Source organism: Epinephelus lanceolatus, chromosome 22 (assembly GCF_041903045.1).
Source record: "Epinephelus lanceolatus isolate andai-2023 chromosome 22, ASM4190304v1, whole genome shotgun sequence".
Lineage (NCBI taxonomy): Eukaryota > Metazoa > Chordata > Actinopteri > Perciformes > Serranidae > Epinephelus > Epinephelus lanceolatus.
Window position 1 is genome coordinate 37,139,205 of NC_135755.1, and position 18,071 is coordinate 37,157,275.

The window sequence follows — 18,071 nt, forward strand, 5'->3', positions numbered from 1 at the left end:
GTTGCCCCCTGATTTGAAACCTGCTGCCAAGGGTGCCTCGGTGTGATGGTGTCTGATATCAAGATCACTGGCAAAAAGACGGTATTTGACCCGTTGGGAATGAAAAATACTGAACCATCTTTATGACAACTAAGCAAACTCCATCTGCTGATGAAGACCATGAAATGAGGTTGAAAGCTCTTGAATAGGCTAGTAGGTGGACCTTAAGTTAGGATATACTTTTTTTGGTCAAACCAGAGTTTTATTATTTAAAATCATATGCCTTTTTATTTTGTTTTGTTTGTCTTATAAGAATGAGATTGCGGATACAAGCGGCCGAAATGAGTTTCCTCTGCCTCAGCCTTAGAGACAGGGTAAGCTCAGACATTCATAGGGAGCTCGGAGTAGAGCCCCTGTTCCTTTGAGTCAAAAGGGGTCAGTTGAGGTGGTTCGGGCATCTGAGCAGGATGCCTCCTGGGTGCCCCCTGTTAGAGTTATTTTGGACCTGGCCAACTGGTCAGAGGCCCCCAGGCAGACCCAGAACACACTGGAGGAGTTACGTATCTCATCTGGCTTGGGAACTCTACTTGGGGTCCCCCAGGAGAAGCTGGAAAGTGTTGCTGAGGAGAGGGACGTCTGGGGTGCTTTGCTCAGCCTGCTGCCCTCGTGACCTGGCCTCTGATAAGTGGATGAAAATGGATGGATGAATGAAGAATCTTATAAGAATCCTTGCCTGCTCCTTTGAGTATCCTCATTAATACCATCACATGCCATGGTTGCTCACAGCCTGATACAAGAAGATTTGATTGAAGCACCTGTGAGCTGAAACTTAGACCAATATTTGTGAGTTTCGCTATTTCTGCTATCGAGGATAGGATAAATATCTTCTAGATTTTTATTCTTGTCAGGAGGGAGAGCTTCTTATTCAGTGTGGGGAACCTACACAGCAGTTGTATCTGAAGCACATGCATACTTAAGTGAAATCTGATCTGGTCTGACTACTATCAGATCAGTTGAGGGGTTCTCACACACCTGGAGTATTTTTCATAAATTCTACTATAATTAGGTAATCCATCAAAATGTAGCTTATCTGTTATTTCAGGTAGCCCATGGGCAAAACCTAATGAAAGACGAGTATCGGCCCTATGTATTGGTGAATTACATCACATAGCAAACACAAGTGTTCACACACATGCACACACACAGTCAAATGGTGTTGCTTGGACTGAGGTGTCTATCTCATTGCATTTTAAATCAGATTACAGTTTATTTGCTCCTCTTGGCTGGAGTACGACTTGATGTCAGGAAGCTCTGCAGCTGTAGCCTCCTCCAATCCTTTTCTTCTCATCCTGACCCTTGACTCATCCTGCCTTTAAATCCTTATATCATTTGATTCTTCACGGTTTGGCTGCTCTATCTGCATTTCTCTTCTGTGTCTTTTTATGTTCTTTCTTTCTCCTCTTTGATAGTCATGCTGTTTAAGAAACATCATCATTTTCATCATCATCATCATCATCATCATCATCATCAACGGGGAAAAGAAGTAGGACTTCTGCTGTTTATGAACTGTAGTCATTAGTGTTCCTTTTCCAGGAAAATCGCTTTGGTGAATAAAGCAAACCATGTGTCTAGAGATACACCAATTTAAAAATTCTGGGCCAATACCGATACAGATACCGATATCGATATCGATACCGATACCCACAGTGATACCGACAGTCATACCAATGTTTAAAATAACATTTTGGACGGTTGCTGGTACTGATGTTTTTATATTGTGGTTTATTTTGTTTTTGTTGCTATTTATTCCCCCTTTGGTGCCAGGGAAACAAAGAAATCTACACTACAAAAATAACTTAGCTGTTACAAAGTAATTAAGCCCTCCATTACACTTCCTTTGAATGAGTACAAATTCAATCATAGAAATTTATGACACAACCTTTAACATAACCTTTCAAAAAAAAACTGCTTCAAAAGCCTCTTTACTATATATGTATATGCATATATATATACATATATATACATATACATATATATAGCTGCTCAGTGGTGCATGAAGTTAAAAAAGCTGTATTTCTGCAGAATGAAATTACCTGCATGATCAGTGCTGCTTCCACTTCATTGGGCTAGGGCTGGGCAATATGAAAAAGATTTATATCTATTTTCACGTTGGATGGCAATACACTATATATATATATATATATATATATATATATATATATATACATATATATCTGTATTTTCTATGAAATGGGCTACATATTCAGTTGCAAGTCAAATTCACATTTGAGAGGTCACAAGCACTTTTATAAAAACTAGGTCAAAATAAAATGCAATTTGAAAATATACAGCTGCACAACATGTAAATGAAAAATGATAAATAGCAGGGCTGCACCTTAACCTTTTATATGTATATATATATATATATATATATATATACATATATATATATATATGTGTGTGTATATATATACACACTTTATTAAATTCAATTTTTTCACTCTTTTTGTAATTGTCATTGAAATACACACACATGTACAAACAGGACTTATACATGCACAAAGTGGAGAGATGTCAGAGTGAGGGGGCTGCCTTGGTCAGGCACCCCAAGCTCAAGGGCACCTCGGCAGTGCCCAGGAGGTGAACTGGCACCTCTCCTGCCACCAGTTAACTCTCCATATTTGGTCTGGATGGGGACTCGAACAGGTGACCCTCCAGTTCCCAAACCAAGTCCCTATGGACTGAGCTACTGTCGCCCATAGCACATAGCACTGGAGCTACAGAGGTTTAAAGGTTTGCAGCACAGGACACAAAACTATAACATGAGTATAAAAGTATAAAGTAGGCCTCAATCCATTGTAGTTTGGAACAATTAAAAATCTTTGTGGGGGGGAGTTAAAAGTGGTTTTCCATGGCTTTTCAAATGAATCTAGTGCTGGAAAATGATTTCAATCTTTTTATTTATTTAGGCTGTTAATCTTATTTATGAATATAGCATCAACAGAGAGGCCGGGGGAGGGAAGGAGAGACACTTTGTCCATATTATATATGTCTCTTGTATATGAAACGTTGTTGTCACTGCATTTTTTTTAAAACACATCTGTCTCCTGCATCCAGGCGCTGTCTAAATGTCACACATTAGACTACAACTACCAAGAGGAATGGCGATGTGCTATGATCTACCTTACACACAAACTAACAAACAAACGCTCATCTGACATAATCAAGCAGTTCTGTTTCCCACACATGCAGCACAGCGCTGTACTGTACATACTGTATGCTGCTGCGGTTGTTTCATTCATCTCACAGACTGATTTAGCATAGCGTGTGCAACATATAAACCAATGTCAGACTGTAGACTAATTAAGAGACAAATTAGACAGAGTAGCAGCTCTGTGTCTCTCTTGGTGTTGGTGGAGAACTTGTGAGTGAGTGAGTAGAGCGGAGCTGTGTGGAGAGTGTGAGAGAGGAGAGATGCACACTGGTATGTATGTAATGTAACGCAACTTGACCCTATATCAATATATACGGTATTATCTAAATTTATATCTTGCTTGAAAATATATTGATATATTGTAGCATAGTCGTTATATCGCCCAGCCCTACATTGGGCCTGTAGAGCAGGTGCACTAGAGACTAGAGACAGCCACAGAGCACAGTCGAGCTCAGCTGAGCATGGTCTAGTGGGCAACTTCTGCCAGTCGAGCGGCTGGCTCCCAGTTTAGCGCTCAGCTAACTTAAATTGGGATAAAATAATTTAATCTTGCATCTCTTTTAGATTTTCAAAATGTCAGAAACTGAACATTTTTTGGCCTCACATCTCCATCCCCTGTAGTCGTCCTACTCCACATATGTAACTAATGCAGCGGTCAAATAAAATAAGATTGAATGTTACCCTAAAACATGGGTGTCTGTAGGTAAAGAACAATTGTAGACCATATGGGACTGACGGTAAAAGTTAATCATGATAAAAAGGTTGTGATTGAGGAGCTATCAAATCAATCCTAAAGACAGTATATTGAGCCAAAAGAGCCCGGATAATGAGAACAAGAGCTTTTAGCCCAAAGCTGGCAATCAAATAAGTGAGTATTTGGCAGGTGAAGTAGGCGAATTACCTCAAGAAGATCCCACTGGGCTACATATGAGCTCTGCAAACTTATGAGTATTGGACTAAGCTGTTCTGCTTTTTCTATTCTCTTTAATTCAAAGTGACTGAATGGGTACAAAAAGACTTTACTACTGCCAAAATATTGCCCACATCCCTCTTTTTCTGCTTCTCCTTCTGTGAGAGTATATGATAATGAATCCTTGTGCAAGTGTGTTACACAAATATCATTGATGGCCCTCTATGAGTGAGGAAAAGATGTAGTTTGCAAAGTCAAGGAAACATTAATGCTTATAACTGGTGAAGTATGGCTCAAGGCTGTCAGAGATTCATTGCCTTACCTTTTCGGGGCTTCTAGGAGTTCACCTAGCTCCTCATATTCCATGTGAAAGACACTGGAGAAGGAGTTCTGCAAGAAGAATACAAATAAGTTCATTTGTCTGAGACAGACTGAGTGATGTGGCTAAGACCTGCTGGGGGGTCAACACGTGCTTGCCTATTAGGATCAGATAGCAACATCTGGCCATATCAACTTCCTCATTCCTCCCAATTAAGCCATTATTGCTAAACCTAACATCCCAGTAGCACAAGTAAAGCAGTGGTACAGCGCACACAGCCTAAAACACATCTCAGAGGATGAAAAAAGGGGACGTTGATCTATTATCCATTAAGACTTGCCAGAAGGAGAGTTTATTTTGACATTCCAGCGCTCCTTTGCCTTTCCCCACCTTATAGGGACTTGTTTTCTCTCGACCTGCACTCCCAAACCCTTGCAAAGGATTCTTTTTCCATTTTTAAGAGGTGGGGACAGGATGTTAAAAGATGGACAAGGCTTCTTGGTTTTGGAAAAATTTGCCCCCCTACCCTTGCATGCACATACACACACCTTCACTCTATGGCACGAGGTCACCCTGCTCTATCTAGGTGAGGGTAATAAAGCTGTTTTAAACAGAAAAGAGATCTGGCATTGTTATGACATTTATTGGGGTCTCTGGCAAGTGGGGAAGTTTATAACAGGATGACACAAGATAATGGAATTCTTTTCTTGCATGCAGGAATATTGAAATAAATCAGGCTTGTCTTTTTGTATTCTTCAGAAACATCAGTCAAAGTTTACATGTGAAGGAAGGACAAAAGAATGGTTCCTTGGTCACATCCCAGAGGGTTTTCACATGCAGGTATCAGCATCAGTTGGAGATAGATCAATCCCATGCAGTCTGCTCACATTGTATAAAACTGCAGAGCAATCATTAATTGTAAAGGGGCTGGAAGAGCGCAGCTTGGGAAAGGTTGAGTGATCCAACTCCAGACGGTCACCATCATAAATTGACTTCCTGTCAAATTTGTAGCTCAAAATCATGTGCTCATCATTAAGCGTGTCAATTGAGTTCTCCTGGTCGCAGGATGCTCTTCTAGAGAAGCCTTATTTTTTCTCATTTTTTTCCATAACCTCAGCCAAGTTGCATTTAGGATGGAGTCAGAGGTACTTTATGTTTTTGTCCTTACTTTAGTAACAGAGGTTCAATGGAGAAGACAAGGATGTTTTACGCAACTGATTTTATCTCAAGGCAACCTTAAGGAAGATGCTTTGTGCAACTGCCCCTGACCTCACCTGAGCACTGTGGGGGTACAAGCACATGAACGTCCCAAACATAGAAAATAAGAAGAATACTAGAATTAACGTCTTGCTACTATATGCATCCACAAACACGTCAAGTTGCAGTTACAGTAATAATTTTACTCCATCTCAGTCTCACCAAGCATTTAATTTGTGGAAGGATAAAGGGCTGACAACCATTGTAGATCTGTACATTGCTGAGAGAAACTTTCTCTCTTCCTCAAACCCATTTATGTTATTTAAAAGACAGACATTTTGTTAAAAATCTTTGAAAACTGACCAAAGGAACATTCTCTTTATGTTTTGATGAAACATCACCCTGGCTCTAAACATCTTGTCTCAAAATTTGTGTCATTGTTTCCTAACATGAGTGTCGTCTCATTAAACCACATCAAATCTGTGTGGGAGTCAGATTGGTGTAGAGTTGACTGAGGAGGTGTGGAAGGAGGGGATGGAGAGGATCTATCTAAGCTAATTAATGCTAGACTGCAGCTGATTCAGTTTAAAGTCATGCATAATTTACATTATTCCAAAGAAAAGATAAATAAAATGTATCCTAACTTATCTGATATCTGTGACCGATGTAATTTCGCAACAGGTACTCTAGGTCATACTTTGTGGTTTTGTCCTAAAATTGTTCCTTTTTTCTCTATTTTTTCTCTCTCTTTTTCTCTCATAGGATGAACGCAAGGTCTCATATACCTTGGCCTGTGAACCCCCAAAACTATTCAGTTCAGAAGTTCCCTCTACAGGTTTTTGAGATATTGCGTTCAAGAGAATGGGACAGACAACTCAAACACATAAAGCCTTCAGCCATGGTGATTGCCAGCACTGAGGCATAATTAGAGAATCCAGGCAGAGCCTCTGCACAAAAATACACCGCCACACACTTCTAATGGGTCAAAGGTGATAACTGAGGGGCATTACTTCTGTTTATACATTGTTTTTTTTAGAAAAGTCCTGCATAGTATTTCTTTAACTGTTTCTTGATATTTTAGTAGATTGTTTCTAAAATTTCAAAGGAAAGTAGAAGCTTATCACACTCCCACTTTCACTCTAGTTTTCTGCAGTCCTTCCTTTGGGCTCTGGAGGTGTCATTAAGCCAAGGCAAACCTTCAGGCTACAGCTTTTTCAATTTAAGGGGAGCAACAGTATTCAGAATAGAAGTGCAAGTGGTGCTAAATAAGGAGGCAAGTTTCTCCAACAGTGCAGATTTTGGGAGCAGCTATTAAGTCTCAGAGAACTACCTGGCAGTTGAAGAGTTAATGAGTTGAGTGTTAGTTGTAGCTAGAGCAATGCACAGAGAGAAGAGTTTTAGCAAGAGAGAAAAACAGAGATGCATCAAATGTAACAGCTCTATGATCAAACAAGCAGACAAGCATTCATTATTTGCAGATTGCAGATCGTCTAAGTATTGTCCTCTCTGAGGAGCAAAGGTGGAAGTAGCATAACATTGTCAGACTATTACAAAAATCATTTAATGAGACGTTCATGCAGGCTCAAGGGTGGATCAACAAAGCTTATGACTTTGACTCAAGAAACAGTTTTGCATCCTGTCAGCAACTAACAGTCCTTTTTTTAAAACAATAACTGCAATGTTTCTATAACCATAACCAAATAGTTTCAGCCATGCTAACATTGTGGCTCCTGGGATACCCGTGTTGATCAGCTGGAAAAAAGTAGTAACTTTGTTCCATACTGATATACTGTTACAACTACTGCACTGTTTGCCTTGTAATTTCGTACAAACATTTATGGTCCCCAGGGGATGACTTTCCTGATTGACTGACTTTTCATCTAGCGCCACCAGCAGGTGAGAATGACTGAGCTAAGATGTCTGGGACTTCCAGATCCAGACTGACAAACTGGTGATGGCAAACCAACTGAATGGGTTTTGGAAAGACAGGAAGAAATAAAGAGAGAATACAAAAGTAGGTAGTAGGTGGTTTAACAACTGTGGAGTTTGGCACAACATGTGCACATACTCAAACACACTGCCTAATTTGTTTCAGTACAACTGTTGCCAATTCTAGTATCTACTGGAGGGAGTTAAACAACTCACAAGAACAAAACACTCCCAATGTTAAACCCTATCACACATCATTCACACACGCCGACCCAGAAAACACATCATTCACACACCCTAACCCAGAAAACACACATTCCTACATGTACACCATACACATCCCCGCACAAACAGACACAGTGCATTATGCATGTATGTAAACACAAACTGACAAAAATACACACTGTGCGCACATACAGTAAGCGAGGTATTTCCACATATCGACAAGACATATTGTATGAAATATTGAAAATGCATTCAAGAATAATAAGACAAGGTATAGTAGTCAAATTTATTTGGGTTCCAGCACATATGGGCATTGTGGGTAATGAGAAAGTTGATTTTATAGCCAAGCAAGCAGTTAAAAAAGAAAATATATTCATCATGATCAAGTTATCAAAACTGGAAGGACAGAGTATAGTATGGAAGAAAACTAATGAAAAATGGCAGCAGCACTGGGAGCAGGAGGTGAGAGGGAGACATCTATATGCACTACAGAAGAGAGTGGGCGCTGGTAGAAGCAGGGGAGGAAACAGGAGAGAGGAGACAGTGATGACAAGACAGAATTGGACATAGTAACTTGAATGGGACACTTCACATTATAGGAAAACATGTAAATGGATTATGTGACTATTGTCAGACACCAGAAACAGTGGAACATGTGATTACTAACTGCAACAAATACAGAGAGGAATGGAAGGAAATGCTGGAGATGAGGAGAGAAGAACTCACAGGATCTAGCTTAAAGGACATACTGGCGTGTGGTGAGACTGGGAAAGGCAGAAAGTATCTGATATGCTTTCTAAAAAGAACTGGACTGATATGGAGAATATGAGGCACTGGATAATATAGGAGTCAAATAACTCCAGAAGATGGCGGTAATGCAGCGCTAAGGATGCAAGCTGCCGTTAAACCGCAGAGAAGAAGATGGAGAAGAAGCTCTTCCCTCCTTTCACCTTTCCACCACCAGCAAAGCCAGTACTTAGGCCCAATCCCAAACCGGCCCCTATCCCCTCACCCTATTCACTGGCCCAATTCCAATCCGGCCCCTAAAGACTCAAGCCCTGAACCCTCACTGACTTAACTGATGTCAGCTGTAAGTGATTGAGTGTGAGAGTCTGAAAGGGCTCCGGATGCTACAAATAGAAATGGGACAGCACTTATCCCCCTCTCTACAAAATGTTGTTAACATTGGCGGCTCTGGGCATGATCATTTATCCGTTATTGTCAGCATATATTCCACACACAAAGAATATATATCTATATATATCTATATATATAGGCATATATAGATATATATTCTTTGTGTGTGGAATATAACCACTGGTATTCCTCTGAATTCATGTGTGTTTATGTACCATCTTAAATCCTTGTTAATGTAATGTTTCATTGTTTATCTATCTGTTTTTTCGCTCTCCTTCCATAACGTTACCGTTTGCATATCTGCTGACCGTGTTTTCGGGTTTTTTTATAACACTTCCGGTGTTCCGAGGGCAACCCCTGTATTTGATGTCACAATGCTATGAACTGTGGGTAATTTCCTTACCGTAAGTCCGCATCGATGCTGACCTACGGTAAGGGGGCATAAAGGGCTCATCACTGACTCTCTGACTTGACGATTTGACAATGGGACAGCCCTCACACACTCACGCACTTCACATGAACACGCCTCTAGGTCAGTGAGTCTGTAAGGGATCGGATTGGAATTGGGCCACTCCCCCTCCGTTTGCGTGGTCACGCGGAGCTCCGCCATGTTAAGGGCTGTCCCAAACCAATTATCGCTGAGTGCGAGTGGACTGCTCAGCCCTTAGATAGCGAGTGTGCATCAGTGCAGGCTTCTGATGAGCCCAGCAGGAAGCGCAACATCACAATGGAGGAAACAACGTACAAATGTAAGAGTTCCGTCTTTCTACGTTGTAAAATATTTTAGATCAAACACACACATTTGTTTTCCTCACACTGACTTTACAGTCTCAAACAAACTCACAGAATGTTTGGTGTCAAAAGATGAAAACCTACATGTCCATATGCTTAAATTAACTATTTAAAACTCCTCATCCCATTCTCATGATTTTTAAAAAATATATAATTATGTGTTCACAGGGACAGAAGAAAAAACAAAGCAGTTAATCAATCTACGGATTAAAAATGAGTCTCTTTACTAAAAAGAGGAATGCTGCAAAGCAGGGATGGAGGTAAGATTGCCCAGATTAATTAATAAAGTTCATCTGTGAATGTGTAAACTGTGTCTATAAAATATGAACAAGTTAATTACTTTGATTACACTGCACTGTATCTCTTATCTGACTTATTAAAGTTTTTTTTTTAATTTAACTCATTTTAATTAATATTTAAATGTTTTTTTTAATAGCCTGTTGCTCTATTTTGCTTTCACAAAGCATCTGTCGGTATCCATGGTTACATCTGCTTCCTTCTTCTGGTAGAGTGGTGAGGGCGTCCCATGGTTTGGCTTCTCTTTCATACACTTCCCCTTAATCAGGAGTGCCCTTCGTAGCTGCGAACTTGATTTGGAGTGACACTCGGTAGTGAAGTGGTAGTGGGTAGGGAGTGGTTTGGGATTGGGCCTTAGATTGTGTTTGTGCTTTTGTTTGTAAATACCTGCAGGCAAAAACTTTTGATTCTGGCAAACTAGTGTGTGTATTTTGAAAGCTTGGTTCAGTAAAAAGATATTTGATTGATGTTGAGTAGGTGAGTAGAGTTTTGTTTAGCAGCTTTATGTTCAGGATTGTTAGTAGATTTTTCTTGTGTTATTTTGTAGAGCACTGTATATAGGAGCACTAAAAGCAGCATTAGTAGGAGTGAGAAGCCCTTTTTGTTTGGCATTGCTGGGTTCTTTTCTCCTGTTTTGTTTTTGTTTGTTGTTTTGGGCACTGCTCACATCTGAAGGAAAAAAAAAACTGCTTCTTTGTTGTTTAAAAACTGTGTAACTGGCTTTTCTTGGGAATGGGAAGAGTGGGGAGTCACACATCATGTTTTGTCTACTAGGTTCCCCTAGACCGGAGACATAACAACATACAGTATACTGTGGATATTAACACACACACACACACACACACACACACACACACACATCACTGATTCTAAATTGATGCCTCAGATTGCAGTAAAATGAAGTGAGCCAACGCAGGCTGACATCTTAAAAACTGATGTGTTATTGTTGGTACGGTTGAGTGTTAAAGACAAGCACTGCCATTTACTTGACCTGCTACAGGAAAGATCCTCCTCTAGAGGAAAGGTTATGTTAAAATCCACAGACCTGTGGGTCCTGTTTGAGAAACTACAGACATTTAACACTGACACCTGTTTACAGAGGGTCGTCTGACAGATAAGGCCAGTAAAAGTCTGTAATCTGAGAGTAAATGTTTAATAAGGAAAGAGAGAAAGAGGGGAGAGGAGAGGAATAAAAGAAACAGAGACAGCTGGTCTGGCAGCTCTGAGGTCATGAGAGGGACAAACACACACACAGATTGTATAATAATTGGATGGACTGTAACAGAGCCTATGAAGCTCTGTGCATTCACCTCAATACAATTCAATACAATTCAATAGAAATTTATTCATCCCGAGGGAAATTCATGTGCCAGAGAATACTTTAAATTACAGTAATGCAAGTTTCAGTAACAACAATTAATGTTCACAAACCAGTAACAACCAGAGCAACCAGTGCGTTGCCCAGGTCAGGGTCACTCACTGAGCCTAGTTTTTAAATTAATTAAGTATTCTAATTGAAAAAACAAGAGTTCGGAGGATGACTTCCGGTGGCAAGTAGCGAGGACGCCAACTCCTGCCACACGCCATTCATTTCAAATGAATTAATTTGAAATTAAGGTAGACCTAGCCTACCCTTTTATCCGAATTTATTCTACTTTGGCAAAATACTTTCCGGACATCCTGGATACTTTATGCTGTAATTTATGCCTTCTAAATCAGGCTTACGCAGCACAGGAGGCAGCATAATGGATCCTGAATCTCTTGGCAAAATGATCAGAGGAATTGTCCGTGAGGAGATTTCAGCTGCGCTTGACAACAAGTTAAAACCCATCCACGAGGAATTAGAGAAGCTTGAAGGGACTGTCAAGTCGTGTAAGTCAAAAGTGGAAGATCTGGAAGCTGCGGCGAATGCCATAGAGGGACGCATGTCCGCTATGGAGAAACAATACAAGGACCTGCTAGTAATGAATGAACAATTAAAAGAGAAGACGGATGCACTTGAAAACCAAAGCAGGAAATTTAATTTGCGCATACTGGTGTTACAGCAAGGAATCGAGGCAGGTAAACCTACCAGCTTTGTTAACAAACTTTTTTACAAACTGTTTGGTGAAGACGCCCTGAGGCCACCTCCCTTGGTTAGTATTGCTCACCGCACAGGTGCTACAGCCAAAGACGGGATGATAACGCGGCTGCACCGTTTCGAGGTGAGGCACACCATTCAGTGCCTGACTGGAGAAAAAGGGGACAAGCTGTACTTCGGAGGACAAAGAATCAGCATTTACCCTGATATGACCATTGAATTGCGGAAACAACAGGCTGAATTCAACAAGGTGAAAGCACTCTTTCGTAAAACCGATCTGAGATGCGGCATTTTTCATCCTGCAAAGATGCTGGTCACCTTCTACAGCAAAACTTTTTCCTTTACTCACGCAGCGGAGGCTATGGATTTCTATGAGAAGCAAGTGAAGCCGTCGCTCACTAACCCCAGCTACACTGCGGATTTAACACCATCAGGCTAGTAGATTGTCTACAAAGGAGTGGACAGATTATTTTATGTCCCAGCCTTTCAACTTCCTAGTTGAATGTGGATGTATGGCTGGCGAGCAGGTATGAGATAACTTTTTTTTTTTCTTTTCTTCTTCTTGTGGAAGACTTGATTTTTTTATTTTTTTTTGCAACAATTTTTTTTTGACTATTTTTGACTAGGACTGAATATGAGAGACAATTAAGTGACTCGGAATAACTGATATTGACTGTTAGCTGATTGGACAGTTATTTATAGAAGATATATTTTCATTCCTTGAAAGCTTACAAATGCTGGGCTGGAAAGTAAATAGGCCCACTGCTATCTTGATTTTCACTTTTGTTATTATTATAGTTATTATTTTCGATTTTTTTCTACTATCAATAAGGGTTAGGTTGAAGGGAATTCAATTAGGAACCGCTCTGTTTGTCACAGCTCTGCTAGTGTTGTGGATTAATAGGAGTCAACAAGATGGGGTAAATAATGATTTTGATCACATAAATCCCAGTTTGGATTATTTCAGGACTTCTCCCCATTTTTGTGTTGGGGTGGGTGGGGGGATGGAGTTTTGGAAAAGGGCTGTGGGCCTAGTGGGAAGATTCTGGCTTGAGAAGAGGGAGGGTAGGGGAGGTTGGGAACATGCTGGCATTAGGTTGTGTCTTGAGCGTTTATGTATGCCATTTTCTCTTATGTTACATACTATTATTAATTCTCTCTCTTTCCTTCTTTCTTATTAAAGTAGTTTAATGGTGTCAGGTTTATCTATTTTATCTCGGAATGTACAGGGCATTAATGAAGCAAAGAAATGTTGTAGTTGTTTACAGATATTAAGGGAAAAAAAGGTAGACACTGCCTTACTACAAGAAACCCATTTGATGCAACAAGATGTTACTAAAATTAATAACACTATATTCAAAGTAGCATCATATTCATCGGCAAGCAATAAAACTAAGGGAACAATTATATTATTTCGTTCCATTCTTCAAATTGATATTGTAGGAAAAGGCAGTGACCAAGAGGGAATGATTGCTTATGTTAAAACTATTATCGAAGGGGAAAAAGTTGATTTTCTTTCAGTATATGCTCCCAATGTGTATGACAAATCCTTTTATTTATCTTTATACCAAATTCTTTATAAAATTAATCAATTTAAAGTTTTTTTAGGGAGTGATTATAATACAATTATGGATCCCTTAATGGATAAAACAACTAAGACTAATGTATCTCCAAATACTCTTGCCCTACGTAATTTAATTTCAGATTATGGTCTTTTGGATATATGGAGAACACATAATCCCACTACAAGAGAGTATACTTTTATTCGGGCAGACATGGTTCCTTCTCGAGGATAGATTATATTTTTATTTCTTCCCAATTGGTTCATCGAGTTCATAAAGCAGAAATAATACATATGTCTCTGTCTGATCGCCATGCCAATTTGTGTGTCTTCTTGCTAACTACATCTCCCAGTCGTGCAACACGCTGGCAGTTTAATATTAGTCTTTTGCAGAACTCTGACTTTACTAATCAGTTTAGAGAAGGGTTAAAGGAATTTTTATCCATTAATAAAGGCTCTGTCTCTGATGCTAGAATTCTGTGGGATAACACAAAAGGCTTTACACGGAACAATTCAATTGCATTTGCCTCTGGTCAAAATAGGAAGCAACTTATGGAGATAAATAATTTGGAACATCATCTTTCTTCCTTAATTCACCAACAACACAACAACTTTTCTGCTGATAGGGAGAAAGAGTTATCCATAATTAAATTAAAATTAAACTGTCTCCTCAGTCAGAGGTCTCAATTTTTAATACATAGAGTTAGACAATCCCACTATCTAGACGGCAGCAAACCCAGTTTTTTACTGGCCAGTAAACTCCGTAATAACAAATGTTTGTCTGTTATACCATCAATACAAGCCGAAGATGGCACAATTTTGCATGATCCTCAACTGATAAATCAGCAATTCAGAAATTTTTACCAAGAGTTATACCAGAGTGAAATAGATGGAATGGAGAACTCATTTGAACTTATGAACTCTTTTTTTGAGAACTTGAATTTACCTCGGCTTACAAAAGAGGAGAGTAAGTCCTTAGATATTAGAATTACCCTAAATGAATTATTTGAATCACTGAAACAGATGAAAAGAGGTAAATCGCCTGGATTAGATGGCATCCCCCCAGAATTATATCTTGAGTTTTGGTCTGATTTAGGACCAATTATGCTGGATATGATTGATGCATTTCTCCAGAAGGCATTTTTCAACAGAGACGTTAATACAGCTATTATTTTACTTTTATGTAAGGCAAATAAAGACCCCACAGTTTGTACGAGTTATAGGCCAGTATCATTGTTTAATTCTGATGTGAATCTGTTTGCCAAATCTTTAGCTAATAGATTAGATTTAGTAATACCTAAGCTCATTCATCCTGATCATTCAGGTTTCGTTAAAAATAGATCAGCATCAGACAATGTTAGAAAACTACTTCATATTATACATTTCAATTTTATATACTTTATTAATCCCCCTGAGGGGAAATTCAATTTTTTCACTCCATTTTCATTAACACACAGGTCCGAAATACACACACATGCACAAACAGGACCTATACATGCAAAAAGTGGAGAGATGTCAGAGTGAGGGGGCTGCCTTGGTCAGGTGCCCCGAGCAGTTGGGGGGTTCAGTGCCTTGCTCAAGGGCACCCCAGCAGTGCCCAGGAGGTGAGCTGGCACCTCTCCAGCCACCAGTCCATGCTCCGTATTTGATCCGGACAGGGACTTGAACCGGCGACCCTCCGGTTCCTAACCCAAGTCCCTATGGACTGAGCTACTGCCACCCCATGCTGCACCTAATGTGTGCTCCCTGCTTGCAATATTATCTATTGACGCGGAAAAGGCGTTTGACCGTCTTGAGTGGAGCTTTCTGTGGTTCACACTGGAAATCCACTTGGTGGACAATATATGTTAAAATTTCTGTATAGCAACCCATCAGCAATAGTGTTGACTGGAAACCAGTGTTCCTCTCCATTTCCCATAGGCAGAGGATCTCGTCATTGCTCTTATTTGCCATATCATTGGAACCCCTGGCACAAAAAATTTGTCAATGTCAAAATATAAATTCTATAGTGGTGGGGAAAGTGCACAATTCCATTTCATTATATGCGGATGATATTCTATTATATTTCAGAAATGTGGTTCATGATTTGCCATATAGTAAAAAAACAATTTTATTATTTAGTAATTTCTCAGGTTATAAAGTAAATCTGAATAAATCCGCACTTTTATTTTTAAAGAATGTTTCAGACTATTCAGATTTGCACACAGAAATTCCAATAGTTTCTCAATTTAAGTACCTTGGTATTGATATTTTCTCTACTCTTGATAAAATTGTTAATAAGAATTACGAACGATTAACTGACTCTGTCAAAGGGAATCTGGAGAGATGGTTCAGTCATAAATCATTGTCATTATGTAGTCGAATATCGGTTGTTAATATGATGGTCTTACCTAAGATCAACTTTTTATCAAGTATGTTACCTTTACCTTCACTTGCTCACTATTGGGACAAGATTCAGAGCCTTGTATCAAAATTTCTCTGGACAGGAAAACTATATATTATCTGTTATTTATGCTCAGTCCACTTAGGAATTGGTTTCTTCAAGATTCAAACATTTCTTGGCTCCAGATTGAACATAGTATTGTTTTCCCCTCACAAATTGGATGAATTAATTTTTTGTGGTTTACCTCCCAGATTTTGCCAATCAAAATTTGGCCCTATGATTGCTCACTCCAACAAGTGGAGAAATTAGGCAAATGGGAGATGCAGTGGCACACTCAGACACCAATATTTCGAAATAATTTATTCTGCTTGGAGAGGAAACCAATTATTTACCCTCCATGGTCTAATTCTGGTATCTGCACTTTCAGTCATGTTATAGATGGTGTAGTGTAAGATTTGATCTTTAATCAGGTAAAGGTGTTATACTGCATACGTTGATTAAGAGTAAAAGTCATATAACCATGTTTTATGTATAAGGTCCTATAAAACTGTTTGTTATGCATCTATGTGTGATAAAACACCATGTAAAAGTCTATGTATTCATAACACAAGGTCATGCACTCACATATTGAAAAAGCACACATATACCACACCATGTACTGTTTAATAATAGCACACACACACACACACTCTAATGTTTGTAGTACATGACACACACTCAAAAGCTCACACAAGCACAGGGGACTGTATAGAGAAAGTCCCCAGGTTTCATATATTTTTAAAAAATAAAGTGAAACCAGGCTCGAATCTAATGGTGGGAGAATTTGGGGATTTCCAGGCCCAGAGGTCATGTTTGGACAAGGGCCCAAGGGGCCTGCCACCAATGGATTTGGACCAGATGGAAAAAGCCTAAAAAGAAAAAGATCTGCCACCAATAGGTTTGGGCTTAGGTGGGAAGAATTAAAGGAAAAGGGTGGAGATTCTCTCAAATCTTCACCAGCATAAAAGAGAGTGCGCAGAAAGTGAAACTTCAGTCTTGCTGCGGAGCCTGACTCAGAGTTGTATGTGTTGATTGCTTGTGAACACATTAAACTCGTTTGCACCAGATTCTATTTGACTCCAGTGTCTCTCTAAGTGTAGCCAACTGAACCTAAACTGCTAAAGTCAACTCAGAGGACGATCTGCAAGAGAAGTAGAAGACGAGGTCGGGAGCCATCTGGCCCACTTCCAGGCACCGATTTTCGCTTCTACAATGGTAGAGGCCTAAGGTCATATGAGGATCTTAAGAGCACATATAATTTACCCAGAACATCTTTTTATTTTTGCTTACAACTGAGAAATGCTATTCTAGCTGATGGAGTACCATGTAATACTTCTCTTCCTGAACATCCGCTTCTTAAGCTTCTATGTAGTAAATCTACAATCAGGAGGTTTGATATCCACTCTATATCAAAAGCTGCAAAAAGTTACAAGTTATACATTGGGGGTTGACTTGAAAGAGTGGGAGCAAGTTATTAACTGGAAGAGAGTATGGGGAAATATCAAAGTTACATCACGAAATATTAATCATCAAATGATCCATTACAAATTTAGACATAGACTCTATCTCACTCCCAGGAAATGTTGTCAACTCCAACTCTGTTCTACTCCCATTTGCTCTTTGTGCAATTGTAGACAAATAGGAACTTATTTACATACAATGTGGCAATGCCCAGATGTGGAGCTTTTTTGGTCTCAAGTAGCATCCCTGATAGGAGATATAATTGGAATCAATATACCCTGTAATCCAATTGTTTTACTGTTAAATGATGATTCTCATTTGCTACTTAAGTTTTCTCAGAGAAGGCTGTTGTTTTTAGGTTTGACAGCAGCAAAGAAAATGCTAATACAGAGATGGAAACCCCCACATGCACTCAATATCTCCCAGTGGATTGCCCTATTGCATGATATTCTTACTTTAGAATTCTCTATTGCTCGATCAAATGGGGCTATAGCAGATAATACTGAGGTCCTGTCTAGGGCAATGGAGAAGGTTAGGCTTAAGTTAAG

The 18,071-nt window shown here is 39.4% G+C and overlaps 1 protein-coding gene across 4 annotated transcripts in view; it reads right to left on the minus strand.

The window, feature by feature from the left end:
- pde5ab (phosphodiesterase 5A, cGMP-specific, b) overlaps nt 1-18,071 on the minus strand; it is a 317,570-nt gene that overhangs the window by 128,984 nt on the left and 170,515 nt on the right. For all 4 annotated transcript variants that reach the window (XM_078163748.1, XM_078163749.1, XM_033652071.2 and 1 more), the window contains exon 8: nt 4,426-4,493. In XM_078163748.1, the coding sequence (XP_078019874.1) occupies nt 4,426-4,493 (68 nt within the window). The remainder of the gene's footprint in view (nt 1-4,425; nt 4,494-18,071) is intronic.